This window comes from Chionomys nivalis, chromosome 10 (genome assembly GCF_950005125.1).
Source record: "Chionomys nivalis chromosome 10, mChiNiv1.1, whole genome shotgun sequence".
Classification (NCBI taxonomy): Eukaryota; Metazoa; Chordata; class Mammalia; order Rodentia; family Cricetidae; genus Chionomys; species Chionomys nivalis.
In genome coordinates this window covers 54,657,966-54,684,947 of record NC_080095.1, presented here as the reverse complement: position 1 = coordinate 54,684,947, position 26,982 = coordinate 54,657,966, and the positions used below count along the sequence as shown (strand labels likewise).

The following is a 26,982-nucleotide window of genomic DNA, read 5'->3' as shown; positions in this document are numbered from 1 at the left end:
TTCAATAAAATGTAGAACAATTACAGATGTGTATCATTTAACTTCTCACAAATATTTTAGGAAATACTATTTAACAGTTTATATATATATATATATAAAACTTGAAAAAAATCTTAAGTCCATTTGGTGGTACAGCAAGGCAATGTGTTCGTTTGTAAATGTGGAAGTCCTATTAACACGTCTGCGTCTGTGACTTCCAAAGGCTATAAAACTGGCTCTTCCCGTGTCTCAGGACTCATTTCGGCTATTTTCTCTTTACATGAAGAAGATTAGGTGCAGACACTTTCACTTTGCCAGGAATGTTTCTTGATAAATCTGTGTCCTAAAAAAAGAAAAGTGCTTAATATCCCATGCAGTAAATGATGTTTAGGATGATCCTCTATATTCTACTGTCAGAAGAAAGGCATTGTAACCTTTGCTGAGCTGATTATACTTATTTATGGCTCCTAGTAAAACAGCACTGAATCAAGACAACAAAATATCTGGACCACACCACCAGTCCCCAGAGTTCTGAAGGAAAACTTTACCTTCACACTGCGGAATAAGTCTTTTTCTCTTGCTGTTGCTTCTTTGGAATGCATGAAACTATTCAAGGCCGTCTTTGCAGCTGTAAATAGAGAGCTGAAGAATGTACTTTTGGTTCAGTCACTTAAACTATTTTAAAATCAATTAAAACTCTAAATTACCTTTTCCCTTTTTCTGAACTCCAGGAGTAAGTTTCACTTTGTATCTTTAAAACAAACAAACAAACAAAAAAAAACCCAAAAAACATTACGTGAGTTACTACATGGAGATTGCAAAGAGATTCATAAAGGCATTGTGTTATAAATGAAATAATACTGGCTTACTTATAATTTGTCATGGTGGTGTAAGGGGCACAGATTGGAATAGCAAACATTAGTACATCTTCAGGATGTGGCTGCCCTGTCAAAGAATCAAATAGATTTTCCTAAAAGAGGAAAATAAAAACAATTAGAAAAAGAAATTATGCCAAACTTTAAAAAAGAACATTAGGTGTTGGAGGAGGTGGGGTGTTGAATAGTAGAGCCCTTGCTTAACATGCAGACCCTCTGTTCAAATCACACCATCATAAAGGCAAGATCTAAAAATTAACATCTGAATACATAATACATATTTAGCCTTTTCTGAAAAAAAAAAAAAAAAAAAAAAACAGAAGCTGACAACAGTGCCTCAACTCTGCCTTATAGTTCCAAAGAACTTAAAAATAGTGTTTCAACATATTTCCTTTACAACTTACAGTTTTGGCCTAGAATATTCAACAATAGGAACAGTTTTTTTTTTTTCTTTTTTTTCGAGACAGGGTTTCTCTGTGTCTTTGGTTCCTGTCTTGGAACTAGCTCTTCTACACCAGGCTGGCCTCGAACTCACAGAGATCCACCTGCCTCTGCCTCCCAAGTGCTGGGATTAAAGGCGTGTGCCACCACTGCCTGGCCAATAGGAACAGTTTTTAAAGCACCATTTAATGACAGAGAGGTGAGGAAGACAAGTTGGACTCTGTAACTAAGCTGCAGGGAAGCTATTGGGGATTCAAAAGATGTGCATGAATAACTGCAAGGAATTTAAGTCTGTTGCAAGGAAACAGGACTTAAAATGTGGGCTAGACCAGTGATTTTCGTGTGTAGAAGCCTTTATTCTTGAACTTATTTAAGTCTCTTACTCAACTCAGAGCTCACAAACTGAGCAAGGCTAATTGGTCAGTGATGTCCAGATTGCCTTTTGTTTCCACTTCCTTAGTGCCAAGATTATACAAAGGTACATGCTATGCTGCTTTGCCTGGTTTTTCATGTGGGTGCTGGGGATTGAGTTCAGGTCCTCATGCATGCATAGCAGCACTTGACAGACTGAGCTATTCCATTAGACAAAATAGTCTCATTGTGTAGCTCTTGCTGTCCCTGAACTCATTATTGTAGACCAGGCTGACAAAACTCAGAGATCTACCCACCTGTCTTCGAGTACAGGTGTGTGCTACCACACTTCAGCTAGATCAGTGATTTTGAATCAGGGACTTTGCTCCCGCTACAGGAGATTCATCAATATCTAGACATAGTTTTGGCTTTCAGAATAAAAGGAGTGGCATCTAATGGTTTAGGCCATGTGTATTGTTAACTTATGTTATATAGGCCTGGCAACAAAGGATCATGCTCTCCAAAATGCTAACAGTGCCAAAGTTGAGCAAGTCTAGGCTACTTTCCTTTTCTAAAATATGTGTGTATTTATGTGTCAGAGAAAAAAGTTGTGTGTGTGTGTGTGTGCGTGCGTGCGTGCATGCATGTGTGTCCATGGAGACTAGAAGAGGACATCAAATCTCCTAAAGCTAAAGCTACTGCTGGTTCTGAGTGGCCCCGTGTAGAACTGGGAAGTGAACTCGGGTCCTCTGGGAGGGCAGCAAGTGCTCTTAACTGTTGAGCCATCTCTGTTCTTAAGGAGAAATTTCAGATCTCCTTAAACTAGTTCTCATTTGTGGACTATCTACAAGGGCAAAATGCTTGGTGCTGAAGTTTTAAATTAATTTACAGAATACTATAAATTATTATCCCCTATAGTAATAATTTTGAGGCAAAAGGAAGGGGAGGGATAAAGAATATTTTCAGGCTAGGTATGGTGGTACACCTTTAATCCCAGCTCTGAGGAGGCAGAGGCAGACAGATCTCTTGAATTCAAGACCTTTCAATAATGCATAGCAAGTTCCAGGCCAGGCAGGGCTACATTCTGAGTAGAATAATTTGAGATATGCACAATCATCTAGCTTAGTTTGGAGTGGTAGCTGATGCTCTGGCAAAGATTACAGTGAAATGGAATAGCAACCCCACTCAAATCATACCTCATTTCCCTGCTGATCCAGATCGTGTTCTTCCTAGGTCCAAACAAAGATTAAATTCAGCTTTTGTACCAATATGCATTAAGCAGAAAGAATTTGACATAATTGATATAAGGCTGTTTTATAACTCACAAAATAGAAAACTGAAGAATACAACTTGGATCCCCTAAAACTCTAAAGTGGATTAGTGTGTACATATTTAATACTTTAGAAAGCACTGCCACTGAAAGAAAAAATAAGGTTTTTTTTTTAATCAGTGTGACAAAACCTTTTACTTAAAGTATATGATGAAGTCATGTTAAGTTGTAGAGACACCTGAAATGACAAGTTTAATATTTGTAGAGAAAAGTAATCCTACAAAAAGAACCTCAAAAAAAGTTTGCCAACAATTTTTTAAAAATATTTTATTTATTTATTATATATACAATATTCTGTCTGTGTGTATGCCTGCAGGCCAGAAGAGGGCACCAGACCTCATTACAGATGGTTGTGAGCCACCATGTGGTTGCTGGAAATTGAACTCAGGACCTCTGGAAGAGCAGGCAATGCTCTTAACCTCTGAGCCATCTCTCCAGCCCAGTTTGTCAACAGTGTTAAGATAAACTTTAAATATTGAGATAAACTTAATTTTGTGTATTTAAGTTACATGGACAATACCTATTCAGAGACAAACTAGGCTGTTGTAACAAGAGGCTTCAGAGTCCACATTTTTTTTTTTTTTTTGGTTTTTTCGAGACAGGGTTTCTCTGTGGTTTTGGAGCCTGTCCTGGAACTAGCTCTTGTAGACCAGGCTGGTCTCGAACTCACAGAGATCCGCCTGCCTCTGCCTCCCAAGTGCTGGGATTAAAGGCGTGCGCCACCACCGCCCGGCCCACAATTTTTTAAATAATAAATTTACACTTAATGGTTCTGGAGGCTAAAAGTTCAAGATCAGGACAACAGCAGGTTTTGTGAAGACTTGTCTTGAAATGGTCCCTGAGTAGAGTGCAGGAGCACACACTTGTAATCCCAGCACCCGAGGTGTTGAGGCAGGAGGAGCTGACTCAGCAACAGATTAAGACCAGTCTGTGCTACCTGAGACAGCTGTGTAGTCCTAGCTGTCCCAGAACTCACACTGTAGACCAGGCTGGCCTTGAACTCTGAGATTCTCCTCTCTGCCTCCCAAGTGCTGTGATGAAAGGCTTGCACCACCACCGCCCAGTACATGAGACTCTTAAAACAGTAACAACAAAAACTGGCATCTGATTGCCAGGTTTTCATTTGAGAGGTCCCTTTAATCTCAGAAGGGCATAACTTCACTTCCTAAAAGCCCAACCTCTTAATATTACTACACTGGCATTTAGACCAGAATTCATATCCATGAAAGATTAATAATACCTCTTAGGAATTTTTCCCTTGTCCTGACTTGCTACATCTTAAGCTGACCTCATACTGTAGCATGATAAATAAAAACCCAGAGACAAATATTGGTGTTCAACCTGAAGTTCAGAAAGGCAAAGCAGCCAGTCACTAGAGAGCTCTTACCTCTATGAAATCTTCAGACAGAAAGAGAGCGAGTTCCTGTCTCATCCTGCTTTATCCTCCTCTCTAGTCCTGGGATGAAAGGCCACACCACCTGGCCTCTATGGCCGACTAGTATGGCTGCTTTGCATTCTGGTCTTCAGGAAAACTTCATTTATTAAAATACATATGAAATATCACTCCATCATACTTTAGCTCCTTCCTTCTGCTTTGGCTTCTGAAGTGCTGGAATTCTAGCTATATGCCATCATATCTCGTATGGATATTTCTGGGCCTAAAGTTTACAGATAACTACACATATGGCAATAATAGAAAAACTCATGAACAAAAGTGAAATTTAGAAACATTAAAAGCACTGCTCAGTAGAGGGAAAAAGAATAGTGACAAATTCCTACAAGCATTTCACTAAACTAAACGAGTAACTCACACTTCACTAAAACAGTATGGCCCAAGTAAGAACAGCCAAGTCAGGATTACAGTGATTACCACACCTGTCAACTTTCAGCCTGTACTTTATACAGATTCATTTCTAAAAGCTCAGTATTTCAAGAATTTTACCTACTCCTGTACAAAGATATACTTACTGTGACTTTTAAATGATTTATTTAATAACACCATTAAGTAAGTACCTTAGCTGGAAAAAATATTTCTTCCTGCTTCTACAACTGAGACCTAACCTCTCACAACATAGTTATTTTTAATATTATATAATACAAGAAAGCTTATAGTACTATAGAAAAGTTTACACAAGTAAAACTTTATTTTCTACTTAAGATAAGCCCAATATTTCATTTTCTTTTTTTTTGGATTTTTCGAGACAGGGTTTCTCTGTAGCTTTGGTTCCTGTCCCAGAACTAGCTTTTGTAGACCAGGCTGGCCTTGAACTCCCAGAGATCCGCCTGCCTCTGCCTCCCGAGTGCTGGGATTAAAGGCGTGCGCCACCACCGCCCCGCTCCTTATTTTAACTGAGTTCCATTGGAATCATGTGAAACCTCTCCCATAAAACTGTTACTTTGTGTGTGCTGTGTGCATGTGTACCTGTGTGCATATGCCTGTGCAGGTCAGAGGGCAATCTTGGATATCATCAGAAATACCACCTACTTTAAGACAAGATTTTTCATGGCCCTGGACCTTGCTGAGTGGGCTCTGCTCCCCAGCCAACAGCCACCCCAGTGCGGGGATCAGAAGTAAGTATATAAATTACAACCAGTTCTGGGGCTAGAACTCAGGTTCCATGGCAAGCATTTTACAAAAGGCCATCTTTCTAGACCCAAACTAATTTTCCAAAGGCATCAAGTCAATTTATCAGCAGCACATTTTTTTGTGAAACTAATTTTATCTTTGAGGCTTTGTTTCTATGATGAAGACCGACTTATCTTGGACTAACCCTGGCTCTGGTCACCCAGGCTCTGGTCACCCCACTTGGGCACTCACCTTGTCATCATGTGGATCATCTACAGCCAAGTCGTGTATGTCCTGAGTCAGAACCTGAAGGGACGGTGGCTCCTTCTTAACAACATCGAGAGCCCGCTGCCCCCCCCTGGGCTTCTGTGGCTGCTTCATCACAGGCTCGTCTTTCGCTTTTCCTTTCTTCCCTTTCTTCCCCTTTTCTTCTTTGTTTGAACCTGCAGACTTTCAATTCATAAGGGGGAAAGAATCAATGTAATTATTATTAATACAAAGGTTTTTAAATAATTTTACTTTAATGTTTTGAATCTAAGCTTTTGTTTTTCCTTACAATTGTGTGTACTCTTATGAGTGTAGGGTGCCCATGCCATAATATACATTTGGAATTCAGAGGATGACAGGTAGGAAAGTTTTCTCTTTTGAACATGTGGGTTCTAGGAACTGAATTCAGGTTGCCAGGCTTGGTGGAAAGTGAAGTGCCTTTACACACTGAGCTGCCTCACTGGCCCAAATAATGTAAAAATTTTATTTTCTCTTTTTTTCTTTTTTTTGAGATAGAGTTTCTCTGTAGCTTTGGAGCCTATCCTGGAACAAGCTCTTGTAGACCAGGCTGGCCTTGAACAATGTTAAGGTTCTTAATGTTTATCATAGCCTAGATGCCCACTGAAAAGCAAGAGAAATAATTTAAGATGTTACTCACCGCTAGCAATTTCATAATAAGTTCACGATCTTCTTCATCCTGGTCTTTGTATTTTTCCTTCATTTTTTTCATTTTACTCTGAAATCAAAAAATTTGAAAAAAAGCAATAAACAGTAATTTTTAAATGCCTCTTTCATTCTACCAAATATGCTTTTGAACAAGGCACCAACCAATATAAAGATCAATACGGAGGACAGGGAGATGAGTATGCCATAGTCCTCATCCCTCAGGGAATCTGCCACAGTGGGACAGAAGACATATACACAAGTAAGGGTAAATCAACACAACTTATTTTGAATTAAAAGTGGCTTTAAAAGTCTGGCTCTCTGCCCCTCTCCCGCCGTCTTGGGCCTTCCTTCTTGGGCCCCTGTGCAGTAAGAGTGCAGCAGGTACGGTGGATGCCTGAGTAGTGGAGGGCCAGGACTGAGCAGGCTCTAAGTCACACACACTGGCAACCCTCTTGTCAGGATACAGATCTCCTGTTTCCTGCTTCCCACTGTCTAAAGCAAATGATGCCCCTCAGATGGTCTGCCACAGTGAGAACATGATATCTACATCACAATGGCTGCCTTGTCCAACTTTCAAATCCCAATGCAACAACACTGAAGGAAGGTGTCCCCACCATTCTCAGCCTCCATGCTAGTCCTCATGATCTCTCAGCAATGTTTAACATCAGGAAGCTTGTATGTGTTGGTAGAAGCCCTTTCCCGGTACAACCTTTATCAGGTACAGTCTTACTTTTCCAGCTAACTTTCAGCCTCTGAATTAAAAACTTATGTACATATTCTATTTTACTTAAAAATTATTCTATGTATATGGGCATTTTGCCTGCATGTATATCTGTGCACCACTTGCAAGAGGCCAGAAAAGGGTGCTGGATATCCCAGAACTGGAGTGACAGATAGTTGTTAAGTGCCATGTATATGCTGGAATTGAATCTGGTCTTTTGGAAGAGCAACCAGCCCCTTTTATTTCATTTTTAGACGTTTAAACAAGACCAAGAAGAATGCCCCGGCTTCACTTGCGAGCCATATTGAACTAAGGGGCCACTCAGAAGCATATTTATTACCTTTTGTCCTCTTTTCATTGGCCGGCTTCACTTGCGAGCCATACTGAACTAAGGGGCCACTCAGAAGCATATTTATTACCTTTTGTCCTCTTTTCATTGGCTGTCCAGCTGCAACATTTCTGCCTGTGTTCTGGTTAGCTTCAGTGTGCACAGCATTTTCTCTTTCTTTCTCCTTTCCTTCCATCACTTCTAAACCCCCTGAGTCACTTGGAAGCTTTTTCTTTTTCATTTCTCTAAATGAAAGCAAACCAAGTAGTATCACATTTTAAAAATGTCAGATGTGTCCTAAAAAGGTCTAGATGGAAAGGGGAACATATACAATGTTTGCTCTTTTTAACTTAATAACTACTAGACCACTGTATATAAAGAGGCTCAAATTATCAGGTAAAAAAGACCCGAAAAATCTTTTTTCTTTTCTTTTCTTTTTTTTTTTTTTGGTTTTTCGAGACAGGGTTTCTCTGTGGTTTGGAGCCTGTCCTGGAACTAGCTCTGTAGACCAGGCTGGTCTCGAACTCACAGAGATCCACCCGCCTCTGCCTCCCGAGTGCTGGGATTAAAGGCGTGCGCCACCACCGCCTGGCCCAAAAAATCTTTCAAAGACTTCTTATTCTGTCATCAAGACTCGAAAGTATTACTTTTGCTTATCCCTCCTCAACTACACATTCACTCATTGAACTAACAACCCCTCATGTGCAGACATCAGGACTGCTAGTATTCTATCAGCATGGCTTTAGCATATCTTGGACATTAAGACATTTCTTGATTGGCTGGTAGAATCAATAATGTATCCAAACATAAACACATTAAGGAAGAAGGGTACATTCTGTTGCTTTGGCATCTTTCTATTCCCAGTGCTACTGTCTTAGCCCAGGTCCTCACTGCCTCTTAGACTCCTTTGAGTCTTTATAACCTTCCCTGTTTCCTCACCTTTGTCACAGTTCCACTCAAAAGTTTTCAAAATATTCTAATTATCACTTGCAAAATAAATCTCCAAGTCCTTCCTTAGTCATTCCAGGTTCTCTTATATTTAATCTAAATTTACCTTCTACTCTAACTATCTATGACTTTAAAACATATACAAAACCTTTCTCGCCGGGCGGTGGTGGCGCACGCCTTTAATCCCAGCACTCGGGAGGCAGAGGCAGGTGGATCTCTGTGAGTTCGAGGCCAGCCTGGTCTACAAGAGCTAGTTCCAGGACAGGAACCAAAAACTACGGAGAAACCCTGTCTCGAAAAATTAAAAAAAAAAAAAAAAAAAAAAACCTTTCTCTTTCTTTCCTCTCAAGTCTATTTATCATTTTTCCAAAATATCACACATACATTTTACTTCCCAATCTGTCTTTCCTTGTTTTAATGCTAATTGTCCTTAAAGTCTCTTTTCACCTTCATGTATCTGTTAAAATATCTAAGATATATTTTTCTTTCTTTCTCCCCCCCCCCCCCCCCGAGACAGGGTTTCTCTGTAGCTTTGGAGCCTGTCCTGGCTGGCCTCGAACTCACAGAAATCCGCCTGCCTCTGCCTCACGAGTACTGGGATTAAAGGGGTGCGTCACCACTGCCTGGCCTAAGGTATATTTCTTGTGTATATGTGCATGTAGAGCCCAGAGGATGATGTGTGTTTTGCTTCATCAAACTCTGCCTTGGGACTGGAGAGATGGCTCAGCGGTTAAGAGCATTGCCTGCTCTTCTAAAGGTCCTGAGTTCAATACCTGGCAACCACATGGTGACTCACAACCATCTGTAATGAGGTCTGGTGCCCTCTTCTGGCCTGCAGACATACAGACAGAATATTGTATACATAATAAATAATAAATAAATATTAAAAAAAAAAACTCTGCCTTATCCCTTTGAGGTAGGATCTCCCACTAAACTGGGAGCTTTCCTGTTCTTTTGGTTTCTGACCAAGCCCCAAGAAACCTCCTGTTTCTTTGTCCTAGTGCTGAGACAACAGGTGCTCACTGGTGCACTCAGCTTTCTACACAAGGCCTAGGAACTGGAACTCAGGTCCTATGTGTACCTGACAAATACTTTACTTACTTGAGCATCTCCCCAGTCCCTAGGCTTTTGACATATACAAATTTTTCCTAATTAATTAAAAAATTTTCTATTTATCTTTATTAATATCCTAGAATTAAAGAGAAAAAAGGGAAGAACAAGAGAGGGTAGAAGAGAAAATGGAGATAAGATCAAAGCATGGGAGCTGAAGAGATGGTTAAGAGCACTGACTGCTTCTCCAGAGGACCAAGGTTCAATTCCCAGCACCCACATGGCAGCTTACAACTGTCTGTAACTCCAGCTCCAGGGGACCTAACACCCTTACACAGACACACATGCAGGCAAAACACCAATGCAGTGTTTAAAAAATAAGTTATTAAAAAAGATCAAAGGGGGGCTGGAGAGATGGCTCAGTGGTTAAGAGCATTGCCTGCTCTTCCAAAGGTCCTGAGTTCAGTTCCCAGCAACCACATGGTGGCTCACAACCATCTGTAATGAGGTCTGGTGCCCTCTTCTGGCCTGCAGACATACACACAGACAGAATATTGTATACATAACAAACAAACAAACAAATAAATAAATAATTTTTAAAAGAAGACCAAAGGATGGTATAGAAATGTATGGAAATATCATGGTAGAATTCATTAATTTGTATACTATAAATGAATTTTAAAAAAGCAAGTGCTGGGGCTGGAGAGATGCTTCAGCAGTTAAGAGCACTGGTTGTTCTTCCAGAGGACCCAGGTTCAATTCCCAGCACCCATATGGCAGCTCCCAACTGTCTGTTATCCAGCTCCAAGTGATTTGATGCCCTCACACAGACATAAAGGCACATAAAATAAAAATGAATAAATTAGAAATTAAATAAAAAATCAAGTGCTTTATATCCATAATGTCCTACATTCACTGTACATGTTTACATAATAGTAAATGGTTTGTTTTACTACTTATCTATCTCACCTATCATAAATGAGCCTTAAATACAAAAAAACATTAAAATTGGACATAAAGGATCTTGGTGATGGTCAGGTGGAGGTGGTGCATGCCTTTTCTTTTTAAAAATTTACTTATTTTATGTTTATGAGTGCTCTATCTTCATGTACACCTTTATGCCAGAAAGGGCACCAGTTTCTATAGGTGGTTGTAAGCCACCATGTGGTTGTTGGGAAGAACAGAGCCATCATCTCCCCAGCCCCCAAAGGTGGTGGTGCACACCTTTAATCCCAGCACTCGGGAGGCAGAGGTAGGTGGCTCTCTGAGATCCAGGCCAGCCTGGTCTATAGGAGCAATTTCAGGATAGTCAGGGTTGTACAGAAAAACAACAACAACAACAACAAAAAAAACAGAAACAAAAGAATTTTGGTGATTAGGAATCTTCAAAATAGTCAAATACATGTTAGCTAAAAGTTATTTTAAAGTTTAAATTTATTATTTATTCTTCTGTATATATGATGTGTGAATGCAGACACAAGCGTGCTCTATCCATGTGGAGGTCAGAGGATAGGCCCAGGAGTCAATTCTCTCCTACAGTGGGGCCTGGGGATGACTCTGTCATGCTGTACAGCAGGCAGTTTTACCCTTCCAGTCATTATTCGGCTGTCAATGTTTAAACCCCTTTTTACCTTCTTTCTTTGGCTGACAAATGTCTTCGGCTCTGTGATTTACTGTCACTCTATTAAACAAGAACAAAGAATTATAAAACTATTACTATTATTTTTTTCAAATAGTAAATTACAAAAGAACTTATTCAGAAAAATCAGAATTTTTAAAAAATAACTTCAAAAATAGCTTACTGCATTAGAAGATTCTCCTTTTGTAGCCAGTTTCTGCAGAGGCCTTTGAAAACAAAAGAATTTATTAGTCTACTAATGCCATTTAGTGGGTCTTAAAATTCCCCCATCTTCTTACAGTCCTACAAACCTTCAAATACAACAAAATACATCCAAATCATATTCCCATGCTTTTATATACATTCCTCATGTGACACGAGTTAAATCTTTTTCTGTGTCAGCTGCTGCTAGAAGCTCTGCACTAAAATCTCCACCAAAACCCTGTGAAGGGAATACTCTGTTTTCTAAGATTGAAACTCATGCTTTAACACGATGTAGCTTGCCCAAAGAGACACCCTAAGACTTAATTTCGGTCTGTCTGACTTCTAAGCCATGCTTTAAAACTCTAATAACAATTCTTAAACAAAAACAAACCAACAACAACAACAGCAACAAAAAAAAAACATCATCCTCTGTGGTAGTGCATGCCTTTAGTCCCAGCACTGTGGAGGGAAGCAGAGGCAGGAGGATCACTGTGAGTTCAACACCAGCCTGGTCTACAGGGTGAGTTCCAGGACAGGCAGGGCTACACAGAGGAACCCTGTCTTAAGAAAAGAAGAGAAAAGAGGGGAGGGGAGGGGAGGGGAGGGGAGGGAAAGAGAAAAAAAGAGAAAAGGAGTGAGTGACTGATTTGTGAGACAAGGTTTCTTTGAGTGTTCTGGAACTCATTCTGTAGAGCAGACTGCCTCCCTCTGCTGAGATTAAAAGTGCACGCCACTATGCTCTGCTTTAATATCTGTATTTCATTATGTATATGTGTCTGTATTTGGGCATGTGCAAATGAGTGGAGGAAAGCCAGAAGACAGCTTGGATTCCCTGGAGCTGGAGTTACAGGCAGTTGTGAGTGGCTCAACAGGGGTGCTCATGTACCCTACAAAAGCAATACACTTTCTTTTGAGTCGTCTCCCCAGCCCTTCCTTCATAGCAGTATTTTCAAATAAATGCTTTAGTGGAGTCTTCACCCCACCATCTCCTGAGTCCCCCTAGCCCCCTCACTGCAGTCTCCCTCACGTCCATGTTTCTTCATCCTCTATTTGTCCTTCTTGTCTCCTCCCCAGGGTTTTAGGCTTCACACCAGACCCATCGCTATACATGTTAGAGGCTAAGATCTGCATATGGCAGAGATTGTAGCTTTTTTCTTTCTGAGTTTAGATCACTTTAATATCTTATTATTCAGATCATCCATTTTCCTGAAAATGTCATAATTTGCTTTTGCAATGCTGGTTGAACCCCAGGTTTCTAAGCATGCAAAACAAACACTATCACTCAACAAACATGTCCTGAGGCTGGTTATTTCTAGTCTGACCTATTTTGGCTACTTTATATACTTTTCTCCTTTGATCCTGGGACTTTCTAGCAGAAGATCAATCAAATGCTGAAAAAATAAAGACACAAAGGAGGGTGAAAGGACTAGAATAACCCTGAGTAATAAATACAACATGAAGAGTGGGTGGAAACAGTGTGAAGTTAATCTTAGTGTTATTGTTTCATAAGGTTCCTTCAACATCATTTCCAGTCTATAAAGGAAACTTCAATTCTTTTCACCGTTACCTCTGGGACTGAAGGTGGGACAAGTCAATGGTGGTGTCAGGATAATCGAGGATGTCTTCCTCCTCACCCTTCATCTCACCAATGGGCTCTTCACCTTTCATGACTTCTTTGGATTCCCCATCTTCAGAACTTTCCTCCTGTATTAATTCCTCACTTAATTCATCTCTGCCACTCTGAACAGCAACCTCTTGATCGACCTGAGTCACAAGTTCTACTTCTATAGGAGTTTCATGTAATTCCTCTTTATCGTCTTCACTGCTGTCACCCCCTTCTGTAAATTCCATAAGGAAAGTCAGTATGCAGCTTCCATTGATGCTATGTGATTGATTCCAATAATTCCTAGGTTGCCCAAGTGGTCAACAAAAAAATTCCTGATCATCTCCACAATGTATTATGCCCTATTCTGACAAAAGGATAGTCCTTACATGACCTCCAAGATCACTCTATCACAGATGGACAGTGCTGATATTTCTGTAACAAACCTAAGTTGTCTGTCACAGCTACCTCCAGAAGGCAAGATAATAAAAGTAGCTGTATAAATTATAGTTTTATTAATTTGTAAACGACAACCAACAAACATAATATAATTAACTTCACACTTAATTGAAAGAATACAAATATTAATAACTGGACCCAATTGCTATCTTGCAAGGATTATCATGAAATTAAATAATAAATATTATTGTTATTTATATAGCACTTTATGACAGGGACATGGTAGGTATCAATCTACCTAACAACATAGTAGTTTTAAATTAAGCAATGCAATATGACTTCAAAAAAATGACCCTAGGAGAGAGAATAACTATAGAAGTAGTTCAGGGTACCCTTTCTCTACGTTCCTTAGGTTGGTAGGTCTCTCTACTTGAAGCAGTTATGAAAATCAACCAAAGCTAGGCATACTGGCTTGTACCCATAATATTGGCATTTGAAAACTGAGTCAAAATGATAGTCAAAAGACTGGCTCAAACCAAAATTCTCATGTTAGGAATTATACTGGATATAAATTCATCTTATCATTTCTAACTCCTAAACCCAAATGGAAATGTTAATTCATATATATCCAAGTTTAGCTGTTAGATATATTTACAAGATGTCCAGTAGGAGGGCAAATTTTGCCAAATGTATTTTGATTATGTATTTAGTTAACTATTTTTATCATTAGAATATTTTTTTTCAATCCTTAGCACAAAAAAAAAAGCACATTTAGCATTTACAGAAATAAAATTCAAGAAAATTAATAGTACTTTGGGCTATTTTTAAAATTCTGGTCATCACATAAGAGGCACAATTTCTCAAGATTTAGGAATAAAACTAAAGAATGAAATATCACAGGGCTTGGCTGGGTATGACAGTGAATTCCTTTAATGCTAGCACCAAGGAGACAAAGAGAGAAGGACTGATAGAAGTTCAGTGCCAGCCTGATCCATATGACAAGTTCTAGGCAAGCCAGGGCTCCACAACAGTCTTTTGTCAAGAGGAAAACAAAGTCTCAAGCCTGGTTGGTTGGGAAGATGAAGATTTTCATTGGTAAAGTGCTTGCCTTTCAGGACATGGACATGAGCTAGATTTGCAGAAACCACATCAGGGAAGGGGACCAACAGCAAATCAGGCGTAGTGGCACACACCTGTAATCCCAACAACCATGGTAAGGGGTAAGCTCACTGCCCAGTTAGTCTTGTTAATGAGCAAGCTCCAGACCAGAAAGAAACCCAATCTTCAGAGAAAGTCAGCAGTGCCTGGGAAATACCCAATGTGTCCTCTGGCTTCCCACACACATGTGCACATAAACAAGCACAAACAAATCACAAGCCAATGTATTATAACATGTCAACTACCTAGTTGCTCCATCTCTTCTGACACAAGTTCACTTGCGCAGCTTGTCAGTGTTTCCATGTCTTCATCCTGTGTTCTGACTTTTCGTTCACCTCGATGTCTCCAGACGCAAGACTCATCTACCTGGAGAAAGAGTTTTTCCTCACTGTTGAGCTTCAGTGAGAGTATAAAGTAAGCCCAAAGAAAGTGAAGAGTACCTTAAAAAGGAAGCTAAACCCCATCATTAGATACGACGGAGGAAGGAAATTCTTTTTTCCTATAAAAGATAATACACATTAATATTATGAAAATCATTTTTCTACTTTTTTGTCTGAAAATAATACATACCAATGATTATATCCACTTTCACCTTGTACTAGAACATAAGCATTCAAAACACTTAGTATTATATATAGGAATAGTTATCAAGAAAAAGTATGAATGCTTGTTCCCACCTTTTGGGTTTGCCAGAACCATAATAATCTTTTTTATTTAAAAAGGTCAGACTATAATCCTTATTCTTATAATCCAACTATGTGAAATACATTCTCATCAATAACTGTATCACAACAAATGCTCAATTTGCCATGCCAAGGCAAAAATTTCCTTGTTTCTCAACAAAATTTGTATGTGCAATTATAGCAACCCATTTCTACTCAAAGAATATCTGTAAAATGGCTCCTGCCTTCATAGTTCAACTTAGGGATATTTTTCATGTTAAATTGTTACCTCTTATCATGAAGCTTCCTGTTGTCAAATATTCTCCTGTTGGTGCTGTTTTAGACACCTGAAGAACACAATAATGCATTATATTCTTATCTAAAGAAAAAAAATGAGACAGGTTCTCAGTTATTATAGGTCGGCCTTGAATTTGCTCTGTAACTGAGGATGACCTTGAATTTCCAGTCCCTCCACCGCCTAAGTGCTAGGATTACCACTGGGCCTGCCCTGCCTCCTTTACTCAGCCCTGGGATTAAACATTGGGCTTTGTGCATGCTAGAAAGGAAATCGACCCAACTGAGTTACATCTTTAGTCTCTTCAGATCTTCTTTTAAAAAGTTTTCTACCCAAGAGGAGGAAATAATCATATTCAAGTGAGCAACTCTAAGTGCTGAAAACTTTATAATTTAGTAAAAATCCTCAACATTGCAGACACATATATCCTTCCAACAACAGATATACTTGATGGTATAAATGAAGAACAAAAGACCCACCACTTCAATAGAATGACATGGACTAGACTGGACCTAGCTTTTCCTTCTAGCATAGGATATAATGAGTAGAGAATAAGTTTAATAAGCTTAGCACAAAACTTTACTAGAAGATAAAGTTATAGTCACTAAAATCCTTTTCTGGGATTCTTTGATAGTAAAACAGCTTTTCTTTTCCTTAAAAAAATAGTCTGAAAGGTTTTTTTGTTTTGTTTTGTTTTTAATTTTTCAAGACAGAATTTCTCTGTGTAGCCCTGGTTGTCCTATAGACTAGGCTGCTAGCCTCTAACTCAAGACTGCTGGAATTAAAGGCATGCACCATGTCTCGCTTTGAAAGATTTTTTTTTTTTTAAGATTTCTTTATTTATAATGTCTACAGACACAAGAAGAGGGCACACACACATACTGCAGAGATCAGAGGACAGGTTGCAAGGAATTAATTCTCCCCTCCCACCATGTGGGTCCCAGAGATTGAACTCAGGTCATCAGGCTTGATGATAAGGGTATTTACTGACTGAGCCACCTCCCCGGCTGCTAAAACAGCTTTTTCTACAAGAAAATAAAAATTAATAGAATTTTCAAAATGTAGTTTGATAACACAAAGTGAGAGAGTTCATTCCAAAGATTTTACAGACTTGTAAATTCTCTGATTTGATGGTATTTTTATTAGTTATAAACAGTTGGAAAACCACTTCAATAGTGATTTAATAGTAGATGTATAAAGTATTACCCCTCAAGTACATTAATTTCCTAAAACCACATCACAGAATAGCAAACAACATAAATATAAAATAACTCTCAAGGATGGTATTTTTTAATCCTACCACATAATTTCTGATTCTTGTATAATTCATGTATCATTGTCAAATATAATTCTTGAAAATGTGGATCTATTTGCAATGGGAAATCAAATATATCTTATGAAATGATAATATCAAATAGCACTAACAGCTGAGCTTAGTGGCACAGGCCTGTAGTCCCAGCTACCTAAATGGTTGAGGTAAAAGGGCTGAGAGAGTTCAAGTCCTGTGTGAGATATAAAGTGAGTTCAATGCCAGCTGGAGGAACTTAGATCTCATCACAAAATAAAGTAATAAAGAAGGCTAAGGGCACTGCTTAGAATGCATTAGTCTTTAAGTGCAATCTCCAGTATGACAAAAACAAATCAAAAAGGCATCCAAAAACAAACAAAAGAGCACCGAAAACATAGAGGGGCACTTACTAAAACCAAGTGAATACACAAAACACAACTGACACCTAGTTTCTGGAGAGGCAGAATTCAGAAAATCTAATTGAGCCGAATGTGGTGTTGCATACCTTTAACCCCAGCACTTGGGAGGCAGAGGCAGGCGGATCATCTTTGTGACCAGCCTGGTCTACATAGCAAGTTCCAGGCCAGCCAAGGCTACACAGGAAGACCCTGTCTCAAAAACCCAAAGGAGAAATTTTGTTTTTTTCCTTTACAGCACCTACCACCTGGTTTGCATATATTTTTCTCTACTGCTTAAACATAAACTTTATCAAGGTAAGTACTTTTCTTCCTTCTACACCCTACCCTTCTGTAATGAGGTATAGCCCTTAAGAGATTATGAAAATGGACCACACAGCCCTTATTACCTGATGATGGTACACCCACCAAGCACTAGTGATAACTCGAGCATCCCAAGCAGCACTATAGCAAAGTGCCATTGTGCCCGCCTCAGTCAGAGTCCGTGGAGGGATGGGTTCTCCTACAACAGTAATGCTATGTTTCAATACCAAAGTACAGGGCTTCTATAGAGCAAGATGTCAAAGTTATACTTAGTACACAGTCAACCATCTTCTATCGTAAATATTTACACATTTATGTCAAGATTCTACCTACTTCTACCTGTTGTTTAGTGTTAGGGACTAAAAGTTTGTATTTTATTTTTTATACTTATTTGTCATACGTGTGTGCATGTATATGTATGTGTGCTTCTGAGTGCATGATAATGCAGTGTAACTACGGCCACTATATAATTCCAAAACATTTTATCACATCCTGTGGTGAGCCCACAAGTATTATACAGCAAATATACAGCTGACAGATCTATTAGACAGTCCATGATAAGTGTATGCATACACTCTACCTGGAGAACCCTTTCTTGCAGAGCTGTGAAAATAGCTGTCCTTTGGATAAGACACTGTCAATTCTGCAAAAATCCTGTGAAATCCTGGCATTTCTTCCTTCTGTAGTATCCCCAGCAGTGTATAAACCTGACTTTTTGTTGTTGTTTTTGTTTTGTTTTTCGAGACAGGGTTTTTCTGTGGCTTTGGAGCCTGTCCTGGAACTAGCTCTGTAGACCAGGCTGGTCTCGAACTCACAGAGATCCGCTGCCTCTGCCTCCCTAGTGCTGGGATTAAAGGCGTGCGCCACCATTGCCCGGCTTAAACCTGATTTTTCCTGTAGGGCAACTGGATACTGTTGTAATCTGTTGGCCTTGTCTGTCACCTGGGTACCCTGTCCCTTTAAGACACAAGTCCTATCCACTTCCAACCTCCTCTCCCTCTCTCCTTCTCCCAAGCTCTCTGTCTGCCCTTCTTCTGGAGAGGCAGCTTCTGCCTCTCTCTCTTCTCCCCCTCTTCTCCCTATCCCCTTCCCTTCCTCTTCCATAACCCACTAAATAAACTCTATATCCAAACTCTCTCTGCATGGCATATCTATCTATCTGTCTCCCACCAAGGACTTGGGCCACCCGACCTAGGTGCCCTCCTGAGACTGGTCCCCTACCACCTCTTTATAAATAATAAGATACCTCCCCCTACACCATTTAGCCAGGGTGTAAAAAGGATTCAGTCAAGTCCTTGTTCTTATAGGCAAAATTTACATAAAAATAGTTCCCCACAAACCTTCTTCATTGACAGCAGTCACTGATAAGAAAGGAGCCTCACACAGGAGGTAACGCCTGCTCTAACAGCAGACTCTGGATGATGTAATCTATGGTCTTCTGCTCTGGCTTAACAGGCTACTAATATTCTGTATTTACCCTTTACTCTGGTTTCAACTAACATAGGATCATAACCCAGGAAATTAACTGTTTATACAGGAAAAAGGCTTTTTTTTTTTTTTTTTTTTTTTTTTTTTGGTTTTTCAAGACAGGGTTTCTCTGTGGTTTTTTGGAGCCTGTCCTGGAACTAGCTCTGTAGACCAGGCTGGTCTCGAACTCACAGAGATCTGCCTGCTTCTGCCTCCCAAGTGCTGGGATTAAAGGCGTGAGCCACCATCGCCCGGCTAAGGCTTGAGTCTTTAAAACCAGCTTCAGAGAGAAAAGTTCTCACCTGGGCACCCTGCTGGAGTCAAAAGCAGAGTCCCCAGAAGAGATTCCTTTTAACTCAATCAGTTAGATGCTAATGCCAATCAAGCCAGCAGTGTTCCCAGTAGCAAGTGAACAGCCCCACCCCCTCAGCGACATAAGGTGCATGCTTGATACTGTTGGACTAGATGTCCAAACATCAGGGAGGAGTTGCTCCAGACACCACTCACACAGCAGCAATTGATGCAAAAGCAAGAGGATTTTTATTCTGTCATGACAAGGCCCTTCAGGTTCGGGATATGAAGGACAACCGACAGCTATTGCAGTCCATCTTTTAAAGCTTTTAAAAGTCACAGACACAAGGGGGGTGACCTTGTAGGCTGTTTTCCAACTTATTGGATTGGCTTATTCAAAGGGTTACTAGCAGTGATTGGTCTATTTCAGGGCAGAAGAATAGCTGCGTGATCGGGTGATAAGGGGAGCATCTATGGTCCATCCTGACCCTGTTCTAGTAACTAAATCAATACATCAGGAACTGAGTCAACATCTGTGGGTTGTCTTTGCCTCAATTCCCAAAATGGAGTTATGTTTGAAGATTATTCACAAGGACACAGGAGGATAAACAGTCCAGCATGTGTTGGGGGGGGGGCGACTATCCCGTTTCCAAGAGAGAGTGAGTGTAAGGTTTTAGAAAAATGTCTTAGGGTTGAGGGGGCTTACAAATGCATTTAGAGTCTTTCAATACCACTGTAACTGCCTATGGGATTGTTAGCTTGTCTGTATGCCTATAGAAACTGAAAGCTTTGTGGAGATCACACCTTACCCTATGTCTGATGCTTTGCCCTTATACCTTATGCCCCTATGCTTTCTCCCTCTTTTTCCTTCTTACATCTTCCCCCAAGAAATAAAGATACATGCAGGAAAAACATGCCGAAGTCAGTTTGTTCTACCCCCCCCCATACTGTTCCCAAGCCAGTCTTTGCTTGTCACAGAAGTTCTACTCTGAACCCTGAGAGAGTGCTGAGGCTGGTATGCAGTAGGCCTCAATACTCTCAACCCCCCAACCCCCACCCCAAAGCAACCTTCGTACTCAGCTACCTGCAATCACTGTTACTTTCTGTCCATATTTTGCAAAGTTCAGAAATGAAATTATATGTAGTCTTTTGTGTTTAGCCTAGAATTTAAAGTGGTCCTCCTGCCTCGGCTCCTGGGATTATAGGTATGATCTGCCACACCTGCCTTTCTTTCAATATTTTACAGATTTTCCCTAAAGTCTTCTCTATCTTGCAAGGTTATTACCAGTTTTATGGTATTATGGATTAAAAGCCAGGGCTTCATGCATGTGAGAAAAATACTGTACCACTGAGCCATAACTCCTATTTTTTTCTCTTTTCAAAGATAAGGTACTATAGAGCCCAGACAGGCCTCAAACTTGCTTTGTAGCTGAGGATTGCTTTGAATTTCTGACCCTTTCACCTCTGCTTCTTGAATGCTGGGATTATAGGCTTGCACCATCATGCCTGTCTATGTGGTACTGGCGATTAATAGATGTTAGGATAACACCCTACTAATTGACTACATCCCCATACCTTTTTATTCTTTTTTATTTTACTATGCCTGTATTATCAGTTTATTCTCTGCTAGTTGTGGTGGTTTCAATGAGATGCCTCCTCTCCCACAAATCTCAGGCATTTGAATACTTGACTCTCAGGTTGTGGCTGGAAATGTAAGTCTGCATTAAACTCCTTAGTAAGTTGCTTTGGCCATGCTGTTTTAATCACAATATAGAGAAGTAACTAAGACACTAGTATACATAAATACAGCATCTTTTCTTCTTTTCTTTTCTTTTCTGATAGAGTTTCACATAGCCCAGGCTGGTTCTCCTGCCTCTTCTTCACAGCTGCTAGAGTCACAGTCCTGTGCCGCCATGCTTAGCTACAACTTGTTTTGTACTCATCTCGGGCTGTGTGAACACTGCTCTTTGTTTATTATAGCTCTAAACATTCTGGGGACTTCCTGAGGTTTTTTGTTGTTGTTTTGCTCTGTTTTTTAAATATAAAGACAAGGATGGGCTTGGAGGCAAACACCTTTATTCTAAGCACTCAGGAGGCACAGGCAGGTGGATATCTGACAGTTTGTGGCTAGCCTGGTCTACATAGTAAGTCTCCATATATAGAGACCCTGTCTCCAAAAACCAAAACCAAACACACACACACCAAACAAACAATATTTATAAAGATAGTCTGGGTACAAGAGTTTTTATTTTTAACTTCTTGTCAATTTGAGTATTTTAAATTTCATTTTATTGCTGCACTAGTTTGGGTTTCTACTTTTACTACTATAATAAAACACCATGACCAAAAAAAAAAAAAAAAAAAAAAGCAACTTGGGGAGCAAAGGGTTTATTTGGCTTATATATCCAGTGTCATAGTCCACTGAAAGAAGCCAAAGCAGGAACTCAAACACGGTAGGAACCTGAAGGCAGGAGATGATGCAGAGGCCACGGAGTTCTGTTTATTGGCTTGCTCAGCCTGCTTTCTTACAGCAACAAGGGCTACCAGCCCAGGGCTATCCCCACCCTCTTATTTGGGAAGAAGAATTTTTGAAGCACTAGTCTTTTTGTTTTTGTTTTTTTAAATAAAAGATTACTATAATTCATCGAAGATATTTGAGTTTAGGATTTTCTTCTGTTTTATTGTTTGGCTGTGTTTTATTTTTTTTTCTTTTTTTTTAAAGATTTTATTTATTATGTATACAATGTTCTGTCTGCATGTTTACCTGCCCAGAAGAGGGCACGAATCTCATTACAGATGGTTGTGAGACACCGGACAGTTGCTGGGAAATGAACTTAGGACCTCTGGAGGAGCAGACAGTGTAACCTGAGCCATCTCTCCAGCCCATTTGTTTTTTCAACACAGGTTTCTCTGTGTAGCCTTGATCATCGTGGAACTTGCTTTGTAGACCAGGCTGGCCTTGAACTCATAGAAATCTGCCTGCCCCTGCCTCCTAATTGACAGAATTAAAGGTGGGCACTAGCTGGAATTTTCTTTATGAAGTGTTTCAATCTCTTTACTTGTTATGAATTTCTTTCAATTTTCTATTTCTATCATCTGATCTATGTAGAGAATGTTCCCAGTATACTTGCTTGTTAGACAGTGTTCTGGAGATACTGTTAGGTTTAGTCATCAATCTGCTCAAGTCTTCTACTTCCTTGTTCATCTACTGCTTCATTATTCTATTCATCTTCGATATTGACATTTCTAAATATTACTGAATGTACCTGTGTCTACCCACCCCATTACTATATTCCTTCTTGCATTATAGAACACAATTGACAGACATGTATGACTCTTACGTTCATGCAACGTTCTCACATCATTATAATCTTCCTTTATCTTTTTGTTGTTGTTGGCAATACTGGGAGCTGAATATTAATTCTTGTATATCAGTAACATTAAAAATGTTTTCAGGAGGCCAAAGAGATGGCTTAGCAGTTAAGACTGCTCTGGCAGAGGACCTGAAGCCAGCCCCGAGAGCCCAACTGGCTTATGTCTCTATGACTGTGAACCCCAAGGTATTAAATACTCTCTTCTGGACACAATGGGCACCTGCATAGATCACATGTGCACATTCACATGCATGGATCCACACACATACATAACTGAAACATTTTTTAAAAATGTTAAGAAAACTCCAGATAATGGAATTATATTACCTGTTGGATTCTTAATCACACAGCTGGTAGCTCCATGAAGATCAGCATGTACATAAATATCTCCTTAAAGAAAGACAAATGTGAAGTGATACTTTAGATCCTGTTTTTTGTTACCTGTTTTTGTTTTGTTTTCTCCTAAAATTTTACTTTACTTAAAAATTTTATGTTCACGATTGTTCTACTGCATGTATGTAAGTGAACTACCTGCATGTGGTGTCCACAGAAGGGAGAAAAGGGCATCAGATCCTCTGGAACTGTAGTTACAGGTGGTTTTGAGCCACCATGTGATTGCTGGGAACTGAACTCAGGTTAGCTGCAAGGGATGCAAATGCTCTTAAGTGCTGAGCAATCTCTCCAGCCTGCTTCTTTCCTGTTTTTGAAACAGGATCTCTTAAGGTTACTTAGTTTATCTGGAACTTCTGGGTTAAAGTGGCCCTCTTGATTTAGCCTCTCCAGCAACTACAACTACAGGCGTGCACTACACACCCGCCTGTAAACTGGACAAATGTTCAGACTTTAGCACTTAAACACTAAGCTTTAAAAACTTGGATCTTTTGTTACTTGGAGAACTGGAAGCTATTTTGTAAATACAGCAGATCAAAAGTCCAACAGCACAGAACAGCTCATCAATACTCCTTTTGCAATACCCACTCAGCAACAAGGGGTAAAGACTTTCCTAACAAACTGTAAGACGTAGAGCATTGAATTTCTACTGAATTCTGTCAAACAAGAGTATAAGATGAAAACCAGTGCCTATTGGTGAAATAATAAATCATTTAAGAGAAAATTTCATAGATTTTAGTCTTACCTGGTGTCAAGTATCTTTTCACAATGATCTCATTCTGTTGCTGATCTCGACCACCTATAATTAGATAGTTCTCTGAGCTAATGAACCACAGGAATTTCTCAAACCTATCAAATTGAAAGAAAATAAAGTTAACATTTTCTTATTTATAGCTGCCTGAATTCATACCCTTTTTAAAACAAAAAATAACAGAGAAACTCTGTCTCAAAAAAAAAAAAAGCAGGAAGCTGTCATGCCTGTATAGAATAAGATATAAACAATCAATGATACAATTACTCTTCAAGAACCAAGCAAAAAATTTTTAAAAATTAAAAAACAAACAAACAAAAACCTGTAATGTAATTTTTACAGCAGTTTTAGAAGAAACTAAATTCTGTCAGGACACAGTGGCACATGCCAGTACTGGGAAGGCAGAGGTAAAGGTGATACAGTCTCTGGGGTCGGGGTGGATGAGGACACGCTGGGGAAGAGGAAGAGGAACTAAATTTCACGGCAAAGTTATCTCACTAGGTGTGGTGGGTGAGACACACCTATGCTCCTAGCACTCAGGAGAGAATCAAGAGTTTTTCCAAGCCGGGCGGTGGTGGCGCACGCCTTTAATCCCAGAACTTGGGAGGCAGAGGCAGGCGGATCTCTGTGAGTTCGAGACCAGCCTGGTCTACAAGAGCTAGTTCCAGGACAAGATCCAAAAAACCACAGAGAAACCCTGTCTCAAAAAACCAAAGAGTTTTTCAAGGCTAGCCACAGCTATGAGTTGGATTTAAGGCTAGCTTAGGCTATCAGAACAAACAACAACCCACAAACCCAAGCTATTTCCATTTAATTCTTCTTTTGGTTTTTAAGACAGGGTTTCTTTCTTTGCTTTTTCTTTTTTGTTTTTCGAGACAGGCTTGCTTTGTGTAACCTCCCTGGCTGTCCATAAAACAAGCCAAGTATAGTGGGGTGATGTAGGCCTATAATCTAAGGTATTTTGGAGGTTGCAGCAGGAAATTTGCAAGTTCAACCAGCCTGCCCTACACAGTGAGTTCTAGATCAACCAAAGACACACAAGACTGTCCTTGTCTTAAAAAAGAAAAAAAAAAAAAGAAGGAAGGAAGGAAGGAAGGAAGGAAAGAAGGAAGGAAGGAAGGAAGGAAGGAAGGAAGGAAGGAAGGAAGAAAGAAAGAAAGAAAGAAAGAAAGAAAGAAAGAAAGAAAGAAAGAAAGAAAGAAAGAAAAGAAAAGAAAGATTGACTCAAATTTGTAAGCACTTCCTCACTTCCCTTCCAAGGTTTCTCTATGTTGGCCTGGCTCGAACTCACAGATCCACCTGAGTGCTGGGATTAAAGGTGTGTACCACCATACCAGGCTTTTGAAACACTTTCCTATAAGAAAAATTTTAGGACTATTCACTCCATTTTATAGGTAAATTTGATCCACATTTAAAGACAACTCAAAAAAGAACATCTCTAGCTTGTTTTATGGGGGCACTACAACCTTGATATGACTACCTGATAAAAACACTACAAGAAAAAAAAATCACTACAATATATAAAAATAAAAATTATAGTCAAGCTGATCAATAGAGATGTCAAATGTAACCAAATTAAGTCGAAAGAAAAGGAAACCAAAAAATTCAACAAAAACTTGATAAATGGGAAACAATCAATCATATTAGACTCAGGAAGCTGAAATGACACCAGAACCCAGGAAAACAACTTCTTTTACAATATAAAACTCAAAATGTCAACATAAGTAAGATGTGGTAGCACAAATTTTTGAAAGCTGAGTCAAAAGGATCACAAGTTCAGGGCTAGTCTGGGTTACACAGAGAAACCCTGCCTCAAAACAAACAAAAGATGGCAGTTTAAAGAACTAGTTTTAAGATGGGGTTAAAAACAGGACTGGCTAAAAGCCGCTCAAATAGTTTTCTATCTTCTTTCCAGTTCTAAATATGTTTGTAGTCCCCTTTTCTCATGCCAACAGAAGGTGAGGTAACACATAGCACACATTAAACAGAAATAAAACAGAAACAATAGAGGTCTAACATAATGGATGCTACCACCCTCTACCATGTATGGTTCCCACTGGGACCTGAGATTGTGACAGCTAAGCCTTCACTTTACAAGTAGGACAGGGAAAAAAAAGTTTTGCAAGATGAGACTAGATAAAAAGAAAAAAAAAAAACTAAAGAGTTCTACACAAAGAGGTAACACAGATCATGTCACAAGTCCAGCCATCGAGAGAACATCTCATTAGCACTTTAATATCCTACTCTGAAATATGAGCGGCAAACAAAGGGCATCAGATACTAATGACTGTCTCTACTACGAAAGCTGGAGAGTCCAGAAAAATAGAGGTAGGTAAACAAGGTCATAAGGCAAATATTATTCTAAGGTTACAGAGTTATGATGGCTGAACAAATCTGTAGACCAACAGTACAACATGAGAACTGTAATTGTAAAGCCAGGTGTGGTGGTGCACATCCTTAATCCTAGCACCTGGGAGGCAGAGGTAGATGGACCTCAGGGAGTTCTAGGATAGCATGGCTGTACAGAGACCCTATCAAGACAGAGAGACAGAGAATAGAAAAAGGAGAAGAAAAAATTAACTTATCATACACTGGTGACCAATCAACGACAAAATGGGTATTCATGGGAACATGATAGGTAGAAATTTGCTTTTTAAACCTTTTCTAAAATTACATGAATATAACTGGTCTCTGTTTCTGTGTGTATATGTGGTCACAAGTGACGGTCAGAGGACAACTTGTAAGAGCTCTCCTCTTGGACCATGTATAAGGGCTCCTGGAGCTTAAGCTCAGACTATCAGGCTTGGCAGCAAGCACCCTTACACCCACCCAGCCATCTCACCAGTCCCTGTGTTTTGAGCCAGGATCTTGCTTTGAAGTCTTGGCTGGCCTAGTACTTGTTCTTTAGCCCAGTTTGGTTCATGAACTCATGACAAATCTCCAGCCTCAGTTTCCCAACTGCTGGGATTACAAGCATGCACCACCCAGCCTACAATATGCTTGAGTGTGATAATCATTTCACTGTGCCTATAATATATGAAAACTTCATGTTGTATACTTTAAAGTACTAAAATAAAATATAACAACTTGGAGAAGATATAATTGATGGGGGAAAAAAGTAATAGAGAGTTAGGGATTGACTCCCACCGGAGGTAGGAAGAGTCTCTAAGTTACAGTACAGCCTGGTCTAGCTAATGAGTTTTAGAAAGCTTACTGTGGGACAATTGCCTTGTACATTGTA

At 39.6% G+C, this 26,982-nt stretch overlaps 1 protein-coding gene across 2 annotated transcripts in view; it reads right to left on the bottom strand.

The window, feature by feature from the left end:
* Nucleotides 1-185: 185 nt before the first annotated feature.
* The window catches only part of Nemf (nuclear export mediator factor), a 53,165-nt gene continuing 26,368 nt past the window's right edge, over nt 186-26,982 (bottom strand). For both annotated transcript variants that reach the window (XM_057782111.1, XM_057782112.1), the window contains exons 17-33: nt 23,736-23,839; nt 22,928-22,990; nt 17,555-17,667; nt 15,456-15,513; nt 14,945-15,003; nt 14,750-14,870; nt 12,912-13,182; nt 11,325-11,367; nt 11,154-11,203; nt 7,616-7,769; nt 6,468-6,545; nt 5,795-5,992; nt 2,843-2,875; nt 849-949; nt 687-730; nt 528-607; nt 186-322 (exon numbers count right to left, since the gene is read on the bottom strand). In XM_057782111.1, the coding sequence (XP_057638094.1) occupies nt 245-322; nt 528-607; nt 687-730; nt 849-949; nt 2,843-2,875; nt 5,795-5,992; nt 6,468-6,545; nt 7,616-7,769; nt 11,154-11,203; nt 11,325-11,367; nt 12,912-13,182; nt 14,750-14,870; nt 14,945-15,003; nt 15,456-15,513; nt 17,555-17,667; nt 22,928-22,990; nt 23,736-23,839 (1,648 nt within the window). In that variant the 3' untranslated portion in view covers nt 186-244. The remainder of the gene's footprint in view (nt 323-527; nt 608-686; nt 731-848; nt 950-2,842; nt 2,876-5,794; nt 5,993-6,467; nt 6,546-7,615; nt 7,770-11,153; nt 11,204-11,324; nt 11,368-12,911; nt 13,183-14,749; nt 14,871-14,944; nt 15,004-15,455; nt 15,514-17,554; nt 17,668-22,927; nt 22,991-23,735; nt 23,840-26,982) is intronic.